Source organism: Grammomys surdaster, unplaced genomic scaffold (assembly GCF_004785775.1).
Source record: "Grammomys surdaster isolate TR1022 unplaced genomic scaffold, NIH_TR_1.0 205, whole genome shotgun sequence".
Lineage (NCBI taxonomy): Eukaryota > Metazoa > Chordata > Mammalia > Rodentia > Muridae > Grammomys > Grammomys surdaster.
This window is the reverse complement of record NW_021604650.1, coordinates 6,102,344-6,119,121: the sequence shown is the minus strand read 5'-3', so window position 1 is coordinate 6,119,121 and position 16,778 is coordinate 6,102,344. Positions and strand designations below refer to the sequence as shown.

The 16,778-nt window shown below is 49.6% G+C and overlaps 1 protein-coding gene across 4 annotated transcripts in view; it reads right to left on the bottom strand.

The window, feature by feature from the left end:
* Nadsyn1 (NAD synthetase 1) overlaps positions 1–16,778 on the bottom strand; it is a 29,301-nt gene that overhangs the window by 6,703 nt on the left and 5,820 nt on the right. For 3 of the 4 annotated variants that reach the window (XM_028771070.1, XM_028771071.1, XM_028771072.1), the window contains exons 4-16: positions 16,017–16,070; positions 15,431–15,520; positions 10,563–10,614; positions 9,927–10,015; positions 9,647–9,764; positions 8,305–8,436; positions 5,908–5,982; positions 5,098–5,222; positions 4,504–4,552; positions 3,999–4,101; positions 3,068–3,236; positions 1,466–1,601; positions 678–784 (exon numbers count right to left, since the gene is read on the bottom strand). In XM_028771070.1, coding sequence (XP_028626903.1) covers positions 678–784; positions 1,466–1,601; positions 3,068–3,236; positions 3,999–4,101; positions 4,504–4,552; positions 5,098–5,222; positions 5,908–5,982; positions 8,305–8,436; positions 9,647–9,764; positions 9,927–10,015; positions 10,563–10,614; positions 15,431–15,520; positions 16,017–16,070 — 1,299 coding nt within the window. Of the gene's footprint in view, positions 1–677; positions 785–1,465; positions 1,602–3,067; positions 3,237–3,998; positions 4,102–4,503; positions 4,553–5,097; positions 5,223–5,907; positions 5,983–8,304; positions 8,437–9,269; positions 9,353–9,646; positions 9,765–9,926; positions 10,016–10,562; positions 10,615–15,430; positions 15,521–16,016; positions 16,071–16,778 lie in introns of those variants that run through there. The other variant, XM_028771073.1, reaches the window with a different exon arrangement.

Genomic DNA, 16,778 nt, shown 5'->3' with positions numbered 1-16,778 from the left:
GGGTAGATGTATGTGTGTATATAGTATGTATGTATGTATGTATGGGTAGATGGATGGATAGATGGGTGGATGGGTGGGTGGGTTGGCTGGTGGATGGGTGGTCAGAGTAATGAATGAATGGACAGATGGGTGACTCAGTTTTTGACTAGACAGGTGAAAAGACTAATCAATGAATACATGATGTTTTAAAATTCCTCAGCTAATAAGGAGTAAGTGGGGGCAGTTAGGAGGTGTGGTGGCTCACCCAGAGAAAGAGGGAAAACTGAGCCTGGGAAGGGGATCTACCAGTCTCCACTGCTGGGTCAGAGGTTGGGTGGACTGTTCCTGGAAACGAGATCCACTGGATGTTTTTAAAGCAAAGAATAAAGGGATCTGTCTTCAGTTCACACAGAAAAACAGCCATCTTGTTTGGAAAACTGTTTGTAGTGACATAACCTTGATGCATGGGACAGGAAAGGAAGAGGAGGTGGGGCTCCTAGCATGGCTGACAGGAGTTGGAGGTAGACCAGGGACAGAAATCACCTGAGTGGATGAGTGTGAGCTGGGCTGGGGAAAGACAGAAGTGTCTTGGTCTGCACTCTCTGGAGATCCTGAGAGTACAGGGAGACTGTGTCTTGAAAGGATCAAACTTCCATCTAGAGACTTGGGGTGCCTGAGTCCATCCCAGCCACACGCACCTCTCATCCACATTGGCAGATCCAAGCACAAGGAGGCTTCCTCGAGCACCCCGAGACCAGAGGCTCAGCTGAGCAAACAGGTAAGCAAGGACCATCCTAATCCGAGCCTGGGTGAGGGGAAAAGGGAGTTATCCTGTGCTAGGACCCAGGAAGCAGCTGCACTACAATGTAATCCTAGTGCAGGGGCAACCGAGCTAGAACACAAACAGGTTGAATCAAGCTGTGCCGTGCCGTGTTGGGAGAAGCCTTCCAGGCTCCCCCTGCACCAGTCCACAGTAGGTAATAGCACCAGGAGTGACAGGAGGCCAGCACTGAGTAATGGTGGCCAGGAAGATATTCAGCAGTGCCCTCCACACCATTTACCACTGGAGAGGTGGCCATGAACACAAAGGGCAAACAGAGATGGCATGCTGACACCCAAACAGACAAACCCTGGAAACCTTTTCTCTCCCTGTTGACACGAGGCATATAGGCTAACCAGGACAGCCCAGGGATAGGGCAGGGCCAGCCATGGCAGGCCTGGATGAAATGCACAGGTCCCCACATCTACTCGTGTGTGGTCATGCTCTGGCACACAGCCTCTCCAAGGCTCAGACGGGCACACACGCCCACACACACTTTCCCACACATGCATACTCACAGACCCAAAGCATGGCTGTGTGGCCAGTGTCACTAATAGACTTGCAGAAGATTAATCCAGCACTGCCCATCTCATCCCCAGGCTCCTGTCTGCCGTTACCTTCCCCTTCATGTCTTTGTGAGGACCACAGCCAGGTTCAAACACCTACCTGCACATTCTGCAAGGCCAGGTTCTCCCTGCTGCTCCCTCCGTGTGCTGAGAACCGAGGGAACTTCCGGGTCACCAGGCTGAAGATGCCCAAGATAGCCTTGACAGCAGTGTCGATGCTCAGACTGATGTGGTAGCTGGGGGGAGGGGAGAGGAGTCAGTGCAGTGTGCTAAGACATGCCTTAAGTTCCTTCAAAAACATTTCTTGGGCCCAGGTTTAGTGGTGCATGCCTTTAATCCCAGCACTGGGAAAGAAAGAGGCAGGTGGGTCTCTGAGAGCTCCAGGTGAGCCAGAGCTCCAGAGCAAGACCTGTCTCAAAAAGCCCTTGGGACTGGAGAGATGGCTTGGTAATTAAGAGCGCTGACTACTTCTCCAAAGGACCTGAATTTGATTCCCAGAACCCACATGGGGGCTCATAATCACCCATAACTCCAGTTTCAGGGATTCAATACACTCTGTCACTCACATGCACATACATACACTACATATATAATTGAAATATAAATTTAAAAAAATTGTTTTTCTTATCACATGTATCGGAGGGGACACACATTCCATGGCACGTGTGTGGAGGTCAGAGAACAACTTTTGGGAGTCGGTTCTCTCCTTACAGCACGTGGGTCCCAGGGATTGAATTCAGGCATCAATCAGGCTTGGTGGCAAGTGCCTTTACCTACTAGCCATCTCTCTGGTCCTCTATTACCCAACAGCATGGGACTCAGCCATGGTCAGCACAGTCACAACACTGTAAAACCATTACTGCTCGCCACCGCGGAAAGGAATCCTGCTCAGTAACCATCCCTCACCATTCTCATCACCCCAGCTTGACACTCGCCAGCCCACTGTCGGACTAACAGATCCACTATGTATATGCCTGTCTGGGTGACTCATGAAAATGCAGTTGTGCATGCCGTGGCCTTTAACACCTGCTGTGTTTCACTCAGCATGACAGTTCTAGGGGTCACTTACGCTGCAAAGGCACTCCACACCTTTTTACTTCAGAGCAATAATCTACAGTGTGCACAGATGGCATTTTGTTTAGCCATTCATTAGCCAATGGGCAGTTGGGTCACTCCCTCCTCTCATTACTGTGACGAGCTGATAACCAGGGACATCCCACAGAGGGAACTGTTTGGACTTGTAACTCCTTTGGGCAAAAGCCCAAGAACAGAACTGCTGGTGGGAGGCTTTGGCTGTGTGACAGGCAGTTTCTTGTTTTCCCAAAGAGCCGGAATAAAAGAACATTCTGAATGAGGCAGTCACATCTCTTGGAAAAGTCTCCTTGATCCACACAGCCTGCAAGCTATGTCCAAAGCCTGATGGACCAGCTCTATGGTATCCTGCTGATAGGAATCTCTGACCTGCATCTGCACGCAGGGGCAAGGCTGGGTGGCACATGTTTATGCATGTACATGCACACGTGTATTGTGTGTGTACATGTGAACTGTGTAGTCTGGGGCTTGGCTGTATTGTTTCCTTAAATTCTGACTCCACTCACAGCAGCATTTCACTCAGCTGCCAGAGGCACATGGAGACCCTGCAGCCACAGCTCTCACCTTTGCCATGGTGCCAGCCTGAGCTCAGCATACCATGGAGTCCTACCTTCCAATCAGCTGAGCCAGCTGCGTGGCCCTGCTGTGGGTCTCCTGGGAGGAGTTCTCGCTGGCCATGTAGCAAGTAGTGAGCAGCCGTCCGCAGAGCTCCCGGGGATCCTGAGGGGTGTAGGTGCTCTCGTCCACCAGGCTTTGGACGTCTGTCAGCACTTGCTGATCTGGGACCAGCATGGCAGCATGAGAACCACTATCTGCACAAAGTCTTGGCCTCCCTCCCAAGCACCCATGCAGCCAGGCAACATCTTCCAAGTGCCAGCCTCTGTCTATCTCCCTGGAGCCTTTATTGGTCCTAGGCACCCCAGTCTGATCCTAAGCACCCATACGTTAACTCCAGTTCATCTCTAGAGCCCATCCAGCTTACCCCGGTCTGATGCTAAGGTCCCACAATCCATCTCCCACAGTTCATCTCCCAAGTTCCCTTGCATCTAGCTCCCATTAATAACTCTAGAGACCACAAATCTAGCCTGGTCCATTGCCCATAGTTTAAAAAAAAAAAAAAAAAAGGAGCAGGTCCCTTTCCCAGGTGCCTGTACATTGGCCCCTGTTCTCACAGGGCTAGCTGTGTTAACTCACTGCTCTGCACTGGGCTAACTGTGTTTTGTTCCAGGCTAACTTCCAGCTCCTGTGCTGCTCAGACTATTCTCAGTATCACTACGCCCATGGAGGAATAAGGTTGATCTAGGTTGCCAGACCCCAAAACCTGTGTCTGCCCCCAGGGCTGACTTCTGACAGACAGCGGCAGGCAGACAAGGCCACATCATCTAACTGCCCAGGAATGGCTGTTGCTGGGTCTGGGTTCTGGGACTTGAGTAGAACAGATGACATCTGTCCCCAGCCACGAAGCCTCCCTCACCCACAGTGCTCTCTGCCTGGTTCTGAACCGACACCCTCCTCAGATCAACGGACATCATGTGACCTACTTCCGCTCTTCACAGCCTCGCAGACCAGGCAGCACATGGAGTAAACGATGCAGGCGCTGGCTGCACTGTCCACACCGCCACTCAGGGGCAGGAAAAATCCAGCCTGGAAGGGGCCAAGTACTGTGTAAACCAAGCTGCAGATAGGTTGTGCCCCACCCAGTCCTCAGCCTAGCACAACCCTGTGAGTCCCAGAGCCCTACAGGAAAGCAGGGCTCAGCGCCATCCCAGAGGTGGACAAACGACACGTGGTTGACAGAGGTTTTCTAAAGGACAAGAGATGCTGTCCTGGGTCCCAGGCTGCCTTTGCAGTTCTATGATGAGCACATATCAGGAGATGTGGGAATTCCTCCATCTCTCGACAGCTCCACAGACCACCAGTTTCAAAGCAGGCTTCATCCATCTGGCCTCTGGCCAGATCACATACACTCCCCCAAAGAAAAACATCATTAACCCACCCTAGACTCCCACACCAACTAGGAGAGCACATGGAGAAAAACCAGCCTACCTGTTTGCTCCGTCGAAGGAAGTCCCAGAGCCAGCAGGCAGGTCCGAGGCTGCAGGAGATGACAGTGTTGAGTCTGGAGCTATAAGCCTGGCTCACCGTACGTATGCAGTAGCCCTGCATGGAGGCCCCAGAAGGCAGTGCAGAGATACAACCCTGGGCCTGGGCTCTTGTTGGGCTATCTTCTATATGCACTTCATGTCAATTTAGGCATTTTAGCTATGAAACAAGTCTGCTGGAAACCCCCCAGAGATACCTCATGTACCACACTGAGGTCTGGAACAGTGCCTCAGAGGTCAGGATCACAGTTCAGGAAGACTACCCTGAGAAGAACCAGGCAGCCTGGCCTGGTCTCATCAGCCACAGCATCTTTTTTTTTTTCCTTAGACAGGCCTCACTATGTCACTATGTAGTTCTGGCTGTCCTTGAATTCACTATGCAGCAGTCACTGAATCTCTAACCCCAATGAAGCATAACACCTATGCTGGGTGGACTCTGGGAGTCCTTGCAGCCCCCACATCTGACAAACCTTGGCAGCCACTGGGACAGTGGTGTCCACAAAGCAATAGGATCTAGGCCCAGGGGGTGGGCACCCACCTTATCTCCTCCTCAGGTCTGTGGTATGTCCACTCCACAGGCTCTGACACTGGCTCCAACAAGTCTTCACTGACCGAAAGGGCAAAATCCACTGTCACCCGGGGGTATGGGCTCACCCTGGTTGCCTGTCAGGGGAGACATCAGGACACAGCGACAGCTGCAGTTTGGAGCCTTCACGGGAAAGGCACAGGACTCCAGCAGCCATCAGAGACACAGACAGCCTCATGGGGAAGTGGGAAGGACTGATCAAAGTTGATAGTTGCAGACAGTGCTTGCAAAGGCAGAGAAGTTCCAGAGCTTCCCTGAACTGCGGGAATAGGAGGGGGAACAGCCACCCAGGAGAGCAGTCCTCTTCAATAGCCTGAATGTGAGGGCCACACGTGAACCAGAGGATTTATTCCTGGACAGACACACCCAGGAGAAAAAAAAAAACCTATGCTCACCCAAAACTCTGGAGTAGCGGGTAGACACTCAGTGGTTTAGCCACTGGGTAGAATACCACTGTACCCTGCCTGAAAAAGAGCAGAGGCCCACTATGCTTCCACATGGTGGACTCCAAGGACGCTATACTTAGTGAGAGGAGCCAGGCATACAACAGCAGATGTGGTGCAGTGCTATCTCTGAAAGTGTTCCCATGGTTACAAGCAGAAAGCAGACCAGTGGTAGGTATGGAGCAGGGGAAGGGAACAAGCTGACAGATCTCTGCATGGTTTCACATGCTGGCCCCATGGTTTTGGCCAAGCCCACAGCATGCCGGGCCACCTGCAAGGCCTGTCTGAGCACTCAGGCTGGTGTCTCCAGGGCACTTACCTCCAGGTTCCGAGATGAGATCTCTGCCCTGTAGCTCCTGACGTCCTCCAGGTCCAGTGTGGCAGTGAGCACCTCCTGGGTGAGGAAGCAGACAGAAAGCACAGGATTGCTGTCTCACGTGCATGGGTCAAACCTTTCACAGCAGGGGCACCATTGCCCTCCTGAACCTTTTCCTCTTTGAAAAGAGAGTGTTTTATTTTTATTCAAAAGTATGTGTGGGCCTGCGTATATGTGCATGTGAATGCAGTTCCTGTAAAGGCCAGAAGAGGGCACTGGACTCCTGGTGCTAGAGTTACAGGGGACTGAGAGCTGCCTGACATGGAAGCTGCTGAGACCTGAACTCTCTCCAGCTGCATCTGTCAGTTGACACCAGCACCTGGACTACATTTAGACATTTCCCAGCAACCCCCTAGTTATAGCAGGAGACACAACTCTGTCAGTAACTTGAGATAGGAGTGTATTTTTTTTACTTGAAAGACACACAGAAAGCAAATGTTTCTTCTTCAACTCTGAACACAGCCATTTATAGATGGGATGGCTGGAGCCGCTGCAGCCATCCCATGAGCAGAGGAAGATAGATGGGGGTGGGATCAACAGGGAAAGCAACATGGCAGCCAACACCCACATCTTCCAGGCGTTGAGCATGCAGTTCACTAGCCCCTCTGGTGGATTAGTGGGGTTTGTGTATGGCTGCCCTCTGCCTTCCAGCCCATCTGCTGAAGAACTGTGGTACTTCCACTCTGTCCCTTGCCTGGCTGGCCTCATATGCTTAGAAAACCCCTTCCAACGGGAGTTTCCCAACACTCAGGGTCCAAGTGGGATGTGATGGTTAATGTTGCTTGTCAGCTCAATACAATTTAGAATCGTCACAGAACCAAATCTCTGGTCCTGTCTCAAAGGAAGTGTACTGGGTTTATTGAAGTAGAAAGATGTGCTCCAAGTGTGGATGGCACCAGCCCACGGGCTGGAGTCCCAAGCTGAAGAAAAAGGAGAAAGGGAGGCGAGCACCTGTGTGCATCTCTGTGCTTCCTGGCTGTGGACACATGTGACCAGCTGCCTCAGTCTCCTGCCTCCAGGCCTTCCCACCATGACGGATTGCACCCTCAAACTGTGAGCCAGAGTAAACCTTCCCTCTCTAAAGAACATCTGTTGGGTGTTTTGTCACACTAACTAGAAAAGTTACATATGCTAGAGGAAGGCCTCCCTTTAATGCAGGCTGACCAGACCATGGGGAAACTGATTGGTCTTAGGCCAAACTCCCCTAAGAATAATGTCCCCAGTTAAGCCTGGTGGTCACCATTTCTTATGACAGGATCAAGCCTAGTGTTTGCTAAGCCTCGATGGGGGGCTTCATCTTGTCAGCTTCTAAAATGGGTCAAACAAGCCCACTATCCCCTGCATGTAGCCAGGTGTCCCCGTGTCCCAGACACAGGGCATCTGCCTTAATGTGTTCACACCCTGGGGTCCTTCTCTGTAGTCCACAGTTGCAGGATATTTGATCACACTGTGAATTCTGAGACTGTGTTATGTGCTGAAACAAACAAACAAACAAACAAACAAACTTGTTTCTAGTTGTGGTATGGCTCAGCTCTTAGTACACACCTTTAGTTCCAAACTATGAAGGTAAAATCAGTTTGTAGAAGGAAGCACCCACGTTTAGAAGTGATGGCTAACTGAGTGGCAAAGCAACGAATCAGAGAAAGATTTGACAGAATAGGGTATGAACTCTCACAAGAATAGAGGAAAGGGAAGCTACTTAAGAGAACAGTGCAGAGAAACAGGGCAGTTTTATTGGGACAATTGTACAGAGGCAGGTTGCAGAGAGAGAGAGAGAGAGAGAGAGAGAGAGAGAGAGAGAGAGAGAGAGAATGAGAACAAGCTAGACAGAAGGAGCCAGAGAATGAGAAGGATCCATAAGATCAGAAGAGATGGACAGACTTAGTTTGAGGTCAAGTAGAACAATTCAGGAGAAGGCCAGAGCAGCCAAATTGAATCATTCAGCTTAGAGAGGAGTTTGAGCCAGAACAGCTGAGTTGAATCAGGCAGCCAGAGATCAAAAAGAGTTAGGAAGGGTGAGTTTATTCAACAGTAATTCTCAGAGGCTGAAGACATTCTAGGCCTAGATGAGATTATACAGGGGCTAGAAGCTTTCAGGACTAGATCTAGGTTAGCAGATGGAGACACTAAGCCTCCAAGATGACAATTACATCAGGAGAATAAAAGCAACTTTTACAGTCCATATTCAGCATGAACATTTTCCATTGCTCTATGTTCAGCTAAAGCATGTCCTAAGGGGAATCCCTCCTCACACTCAGGGGAGAGGGCGCTATACAGATGGGCAGTCAACTGACTTGGCAGTGTGAAGGTTGCTCCCCATTCCCATGCTTGGCCCATTACCACATCATCCAATGAGAACTGAGTGCCCTGGGCAAAGATGCTCCCGTTCATAGCAATCATGGCACAGCCATCATAGTAGAGACGGTCACCATCGCAGCCCTTCTGGTTGGCTAGCAGGTAGATACCACCATTCTAGAAGAAATACAGGTGACAGTATGGATACAACCTATGACTGGAACTAGCATTGTACAAGATACCTAGATGCACCAGACTGCCATTCTCCACCTGGTCCCAAGTTGCCATTGGCATCCAGACTCTGATAAAGATGGTAGATGCAGGAAGGAACACAAGCCCTATAGCTCCAATTCATGTGACCTTGCCAGATATATTACAATTTCCTTCAAATTAAAACATTGGGAAGTCAAAAAAAAAAAATTGGGAAGTCAATAATCTACAAGTCTCAGGAAGTTCCTGAAATTCACCAGATGCACAAGGCCCCTCCCTCTCCATGACATAAACAGCAAGGACTGCTGAGAGGCTCTCAGATCAGCCAAACTGCCTGGAAGAGATGTTTTGACCTGTCAAACTGCCTGCAAGTTTGAGGAAAGCTCCAAGACTCCAGCTTTTATGAGCTATTGATGGACTTTGGTGATACAGATGCTTTTGATTCATCCCTGCTCCTGTCTGTAACCCCTCACCTACACTGCTGGGTAATTCCAATGAACTCATTGGTTTACCATGTTGAACTTTGGTGTTATTGTTATTTTGGGTCTCTTCTTGGTTCCCTATCTGGGGTGAGTAGACCTGTGTTGGGTCTTCCCAAGAATCGTGTCACATGACACCAGGTATCAGGCATCCCATAAATCCACTTTTACTTTTTTCAGCTCTCAGTGCAGTGCTGCTGACTGTATCTGGCAGGACCACTGCAGCTAGAGCAGTGTGGTGTGGCAGCATTGAGCTCTGGGGCCACCAGAAGCACTGGTGACCTTGAGTGACCTCTGTGAGGGCTGGATGCTATCACTCACCTGTGCCCATCTTCAACCTGAGACATGTCTATCTGCACCAGTGACTAACAGTAGTGTTCCACTGTGTCCAAGGTCAGTGGCAGGTACATGCAAGTTGGTATGAGTCTCCATGGCAACCACGGATGGGAGCACACCCTGGCTCCCTGTTGCAGCAGTATCAACAGAATCTGCTTTGAATGATGGCAGTTTGGACCAGGTGATACCAGGAAGAGGAGTCTGGGAGAGACCAGGCATGGCAATAGAATACAGCTTGCAACCACAGCCTTAAGCATGAACCAGAAGTGGCCGAGCCCTGTCCCAGTTGCCACTGCTCCTAGGGGCTCCCTGATAAACTCCTAACTTATGACCATGCTCTACCCACCCTGCCCAATGCTCACCTTGGAGGTGGCCATGGTTACCAGATCCACCCTGGTATGGGCTTTGCGTAGCATATGGTGGCTGCCCGAGGCATTGGTGATTATCTCCACACCATCCAGGCCCATGTCGACGTGGGGGCTGTGGAGAGAACTGGAGTGACTGACGGGCTCCTCTAGCCCTTAGCTAGCTAGCTAGCTACCTCCACGGTTAAGGACATTTGACCTTAGGAGGCTGCAAAGCTTGGGTCCTCCCACTGGCTGGCCCAGGACGGGGAATGGGCGGCACAGAGAGCTGGCTGACCTTCGTGGTGTCCAGAGCTCCTCACAGATCTCACTCCCAATACAGGTGTCCTGGGTGGCTAGCACCACATCTCCAAAGGGGACAGTTTTCTGCAGTGAAAAGAAAAGACCACTTTAGATCCCAGGGCCATCTACTGGGCTACACACTGGTCTGATTTCCTGAAGGCTGATGTACCGTCCCAGGCCTAAGGCTTTTCTTCCTCACCATGGGTGTGCCCTGCCCCAGCATATACTACTTCTCCTGATCCCAGGCTCTCCCTCGCATTTCCCCACTCGTGACTACAGGCCCCACAGCTTTACTGCGGCTGCAACAGGTGCTCTCCTCCACTCCATCTCCTGCCACCAAAACTGTCACCATTCACCAAGGCTGCAAGAGGAACCACAATCCTAGGTCCACAGTGCAAGAGGACAAAGCTCAGGGATATGCCCACCACGAGCTGGTTGTCTTTGGTTTTCTAGAACTGTCCCTGAATCGGAGTCTACCCCCTCAGGGCTGATTCCTGCAGCCTGCCTTGTAATCAGCCCTCCGACACTCAGCATGGAGGTTCCACCTGCCTAACTATGCTCTGACTACCCAAGAGCTCCTCCTGTGTCCACTCTCAGCCTGCACCGTCAGGAAGCCCTGGGGAGGATGCACCTGCTTTGTCAGGTCCTGTAACATCCGAGGGAGAACATATTCCTCAGTTTGTCTGAAAGGGAAAAAAAATCAAAGCATGGTAAAGCTGAGATGTGTGGGTCCGAGTTCCACTCCACTGCTGGGCTTTGCCGCTGAGGGGGTGAAAGGCAGGAAGTACTTGACTTTGCTTATCCCACGCCACAGCCATTGGGTGCTCAGGGCATGGGAAAATGCCGTCTGAGATGTGGGAAAGCTGAAGCTGGGGTTCCCAGACCCCTGGGCACCCAGTCATCCATGGGGAGCCACACAGAGGAGTCAGGAACGAAGTATCGGAGGTTCCTGGGCCTGTGACAAGGCTGGGCCCACAGTGAGTCTCAGACCCTTAGACATCCAGGCGCTGCTGAGAGGACTAGCCTTGGGGTGGGGGGAGCTCTGACTTAGCTCAGCAGTGATTTTTATTAGCTTGGCAGTGGTTACTGCTCGGAATGCAGAGAGGCCTTCTACAGGAGAATTAAGCTGCGGCTCTGTAGACACACTTCTCCACACTCCTTATGGCAGTGGTAGATGAAAGAGACAATCCTTGGTTCCAGACTGTTTATTGGTTGTTCATTGTGGAAAATGGATGCATATGGACTTCTCAGGGTGGACTCTACGGTTAAATATCTCTTGCAGGGAGGAATGTCTAAGAAGGGAAGCTTATTGGCTAGATCCTCAGGGCCTCTAGGTGCCTTTACTGGCATGGAGAGCTCTGTTATGGGCCTATGTGAACACAAGCCACATTTCCTTATATATAAAGTGTGGCGCATGTTCCAGGCCAGGAATCTGGCAGGGAACAGAGAGCCACCAACTGTCTCAGGTATGTATCCTGAGTTCCCTGGGGACTCAGACCTGCTCTACCTTACCAAGCTTCCTGGCATGGTTTACCATCCCACAGACATGAGGTCCTGGGTACCAGGAAGCATGACATAGGCACACAGAGGCACAGCCACCCATCCACATAGAAGCCTATGACAGACTCATCCACACAGGGGTGCCTCTGCCTCTTAGTGTTTTCTGAGAGACTGGGTGTTACAGGGACTGGACTTAGGTCACTGTTCCAAGGGAGAATCAGGTGAGATCTCCAACCCTGGAAAAGTCCTGAGTTCACCCAGAGACATGACTACACCTAACATATCAATGAGACAATAGAGTCACAGTCCACTACCTTTGACAGACAGAGGCAGAGACATCCCTGTGTGGATGAGTCTGTTATAGGCTTCTGTGTGGACAGGTGGCTGTGCCTCTGTGTGCCTGTGTCATGCTTCCTGGTACCCAGGACCTTATGCCACACATACATTTGGTCCAGAAAGTCTAAAGACCTATGCCAGTGGACTTTCTATAAAAACACATAAAATAAAAAGCTGGCACTTCTAACTTCAGATAGCCCACTCCAAGTGCACTGCTTAGACACTGAACATTTTTCTGTTTGTTTCTGTGGTGGTTTTAATTTGCTTGATCCAGGAAGTAGCACTATTAGGAGGTGTAGCCTTGTTGGAGGAAGTGTGTCACTGCGGGAGTGGGGCAGAGACCTTCCTCCTGACTGCCTGAGGAGCCAGTCTTCTGGCTGCCTTCTGATTAAGATGCAGAACTCTCAGCTCCTTCTTCAGCACCACGTCTGCCAGGATGCTGCTACACTTCCTGCCATGATGATAGTGGACAGAAACTCTGAACCTGTAAGCCAGCCCCAAACAAATGTGGTCCTTTATAAGACTTGCCTTGGTCACGGTGTCTCTTCACAGCAATGAAAACCCTGGGGCAGAAGTTGGTACCAGGGACTGGGTTATTGCTGTGATAGGCGTGACCATGCTTTTGTTCGGAGGAATGTGGGTCTTGGGACTCTGAAAAGCAGTGGAATGCTGTAAGTGGGGCTTAATGGGTTATCCTAGTAGGACTATGGAAGACATTGTTACTGAGGGTGATCTAAACTGTGGAGGCCTGCTGGCTCTCGAGGTTTCAGAGGATTTTTAGTATTTTTAGTTTCAGTAAGTTTTAATATGTGGCCAAGAGACTGCTCTTGTAATATTTTGGTGAAGACTGTAACTGCTTTTTGCCCTGTCTGAAGAGTCTATCTGAGGCCAAGGTTAAAAGAGTCAAATTAATTGCAAATTAATTGACAAAGTGGGTCTTAAGACAACCCAATTTAGACTTTGTGCTGTGGTTTACTTTCATAAAGAACATTTTGATGGAGCATAGCAAGCTTAGAAAGAAAATGTAAATAAAATGTATGGTTCAAAAAACAAAGGGACACCAGGAAGTAGAATGGAGCTGGCTCCTATGTTCAAGGAGACAGATTAAGGAAGTGGTGATCTCAAGGCAAGATCCCACCCAGATAAGTTTAATGTTTATGCGTTTGCAGTTGAACAAGGATCTTGGTTATTGTTTTCATTTGGACTTTTAATCTTAAGTGAACTACAATCCATAAACGGAGAGCACAACTGTGATCCAGATCTTGAGGCTGGAAGACACAGGCTTTTGATCCAGATCTTGAAGAACAGCGGCCATGAAAAGCTTAGGCCCAGGCAAGGTGGTACATGCCTTTAATCTCAGCATTCAGGAAACAGCATGCAGATCTCTGAGTTCCAGGTCAGTTTACAGAGCAAGTTCTGGGGCAACCAAGCTTTGGCAGTGAAGGAATTGTAAAACAAAAAAGCTGGTGATAATGTAATAGAACAAGGGGGGGGAGGCATGTTGCAGCCCCAGGAAGCAGCAGAACTGTGGCCCTGGCTTTAGAGTAAAGAATAGAAGGGACTACTGGGACAACTGATGCTGGTTGGCTGGAGCTAAGAAATTAGCGGTGATTAAGAAGAGACCAGCATCACTGAGGTGAAATCTTCTGGGAAGTGTTTTCTGAGAGCACACAGAAGCTGTGTTCCAGAGATAGACAAGGCTGTACCTCGTGCTGCAGCTGGACTTGGTAATGTGTAAGAGTCACCCAGGTGGTACTTGTTTTGAAGGCATGAAGGGATCATGAAGAGCAGCTGAGGCTTGGCACTGTGAGAGGCCAAGGAAGGGCATTGGAGAAGGTGCAGCCTCAGCTGCAGTTGATGGCCCAGGACTGAAGGAGTCATGCAAAGAAGTTGAGGCTTGGCACCATGAACAGAGTCTATGAGAGGCTATTAGTGAAGCCTAGTGAAGCAGCAGATGCCATCGTACTAGAGGTGCCAATACCATGGAATGATCACCAAGAACAGCAGCAGCAGTGGAGTGGAGACAACCAGACCCTGGAGTGCTACAGAGGGCAGAGCTGGAGAGTGACTCAAGCCCTTTGGAGGAGCCCAGAAGATCATGTGTGGATCCCAGACATTGGAAAAAGAAGGGATAAGGTTGAAGTTGTCTTGGATACACAAAGATGTTAGAGATGCCAGAGCTGTGGGACAGCTGCCGAGGAAAGCTGCTAACAGGGAGTGGAACCAACCCCAGAGAAAGAAGTTTGCTGCAGTCAAAAAGGTGAAAGGAGTTGGAGATCTGAAGAGCTCTTTGACATCAGACATGGAGATGCAGAGTTTGGAGTTTGCTCAGCTGGATTTTGGCCTCGCTTTGGTCCGGTATTTCCTAACTATGATGTTTTGGAATGGTAATGTATATCCTGTGATGTTGGAGGAATGTGATCTGCTTTTCTGATTTTAATTGTATAAGGAATTACAGTTAAGTGATTGGATGAATCTCAGGAGAAACTTTGAACTTTTAACACTGTTGAGACTGTTTAAGACTGTGAGACTTTTGAAGTTGGACTAAATCTATTTTGCATTATGCTACGGCTTGGAATGGCCCCCATAGACTCATGTGTTTGAACAAGCCTGTGGGGGCCAGGGAGTAGAATGTGGTGGTTTGAATATGCTTGACCTAGAGAGTGGTACTAATAGAAGGTGTGGCCTTGCAGTGGTTTGAATAAGAATGGCCCCCATAGGTTGATATATTTGAATGCTTAGGAAGTGGCACTATTTGAAAGGATTAGGAGGTGTGGCCTTGTAGGAGGAAGTGTGTTAGGGGACTGGGAGGGTAGGGGGAATGGACTTTGAGATTACAAAGCACAAGCTAGGCCCAAGGGGCTCTCTCTTCCTGCTGCCTATGGATCTGGATATAGAACTATCAACTAGTTCTCCAGCATCATGTCAGCTTGTGTGCTGCCATGCTCCCATCCATAACGATGCTGGACTAACTTTCTGAAACTGTAAACAAACTCCAATTAAATGCTTTCTTTTAAACAAATTACTATGGTGATGGTGTCTCTTCAGAGTAATAGAACACTGACTAAGGCAATAACTTAAAATACAGAGCAGGGCTTCCCAACTGGGGGCATCTTGTCTCCTAGGAAACATTTGGTAAAGTGTGGAGTCCCATGTTCCCCAGGCTGACCTGGAGCTTGCTATGTAGCCAATGGTGACACTAAGCACCGGTATGAAGAGTATGTGCAATCATGTCTACCTAGCTCAGGGGTAATTTTTGTTAATAAACTCTACTCAGAAGGTGAGGTATCTCTAACCATCATATACTGCACAGGACAGTCCCCTGACCCCAAATGAAGAATGACCTGTTCCCAATGGCCAAATGGACTATGCTGAGAGTTTTGCTATAAAGGACAATTGGAGACATAGTATCTATCCACTTAAGAGTGACCAGTGACTGTAACAGTTACAGTGTCTGGTGGCTGACATTTTATGGTTTCTTCTGGTTCAGATTGAACTGACAGCATGGAATTGACCATGTCTGAACGGCAGGAATAGTCCTCCCCACCTCGCCACTCCCTTCAGTGGCTCACCTCCCAGCTGAGGCTGCATCTGCTGAGGACATTTAGTGAACACTTAGTGTGTGGCTGGGACCACACTGCAGCTGAAGAACCTGCCACTCACCGGCTCCTGGCCCAGGGGGTGAACCAGCGCAGTTCCTGGTAGTTGCCTTCGTTGGCCAAGGCCATCTTGGGTCTGATGAGCAGGATCTTCCTAAAACAGGTGAAAAAAACTGTTCACACCAAACACCTGGGACACGCAGGCCACTGTTACAAAATCTATCCACAGGATAAGGTATGGCTACTGAGCTGGCTTAAGATCAGGGCCCTGAGCAAACCTCTTTTTTCTTTTCTCCCTCCCTCCCTCCCTTCCTTCTTTCTCTAAACTGAAGATTTCTGTTTGGGGTGGGGAAGAAGTCTTCCATGGCTCCATCCCCTCACCATGTACACTCTGCTGTAGGCTGTGGGTGGTTTGGGGAGTGTGACAAGGAGACTTTCCTCACCTTGTCTATTGTCCAGGTGGCAAGGATAAAAAACCCAAACAAACCCAACCTTGAGTCTCCTCCTCTAGCCTGAGTGAGGGTGGCTGAGCCCCAGAGAAGGAGATTCATAGGAACCACTGGGCCAGTGTGCTGTGCTCACTAAGGGGTATCCCACAAGGGTATCCTCAACAAGGGCCAAGCACAGGTATGCTAGCTGCCCTCACCTACCTGTTGAGAAAGATGACTCTGCAGTTGTAGCGAACATTCCGGTGCATAACAGGCCTGCAGAAAGGAGGGAAGATGTGTGTCTGTCTTGTCACACAAGCACAGCAAGCAGAGGCAGTGGCACTAACTACAGAGTCATGTGTTCTTTTGTTGTTGTATATACACAGGTGTACACCCATGCATACACATGTGGATGGCAGAGGTCAGCATCAAGAGGTCCTCCTATTCAGTTCCACCTTAAGTTTGTTGAGATTAACCTTTACTTTTAATTTTTTATGTGTATGGTCATGTGTATGTGCATGTATGTGCACAAACATGTGGGTATGCATGTGTATTTGTGCACACATTTAAATGCATGCATCTGTGCATGTGTGCACATATGAGTGCACGAGGCAAGAGGTGTCAGTTGCCCTGGAGCTGAAGTTGTCAGGTGGTTGTGATGTGAGTACTGGGAACTGAACTCAAGTGTTTACAGAATGTGCTCTAACCTCTAAACCATCTCTCAAGCCGCTCCACTTTATTTTTTGAGGCAGGGTCTCTCACTGAGCCTGGAGTTCACAGATCCAGACTCAGCGATTCCTCTATCCCACCTCTCAGCACTGGGGTTTCAAAAGCATCCTGATGCACACGGCTTTTTACATGGGTTCTGGAGATCTAACTGGGATCCTCAGACTTGCACAGCAAGCCCTTCATTAAAGCTCAGAGTTCTCTCTGTCACAGAGAGAGAGAGAGAGAGAGAGAGAGAGAGAGAGAGAGAGAGAGAGA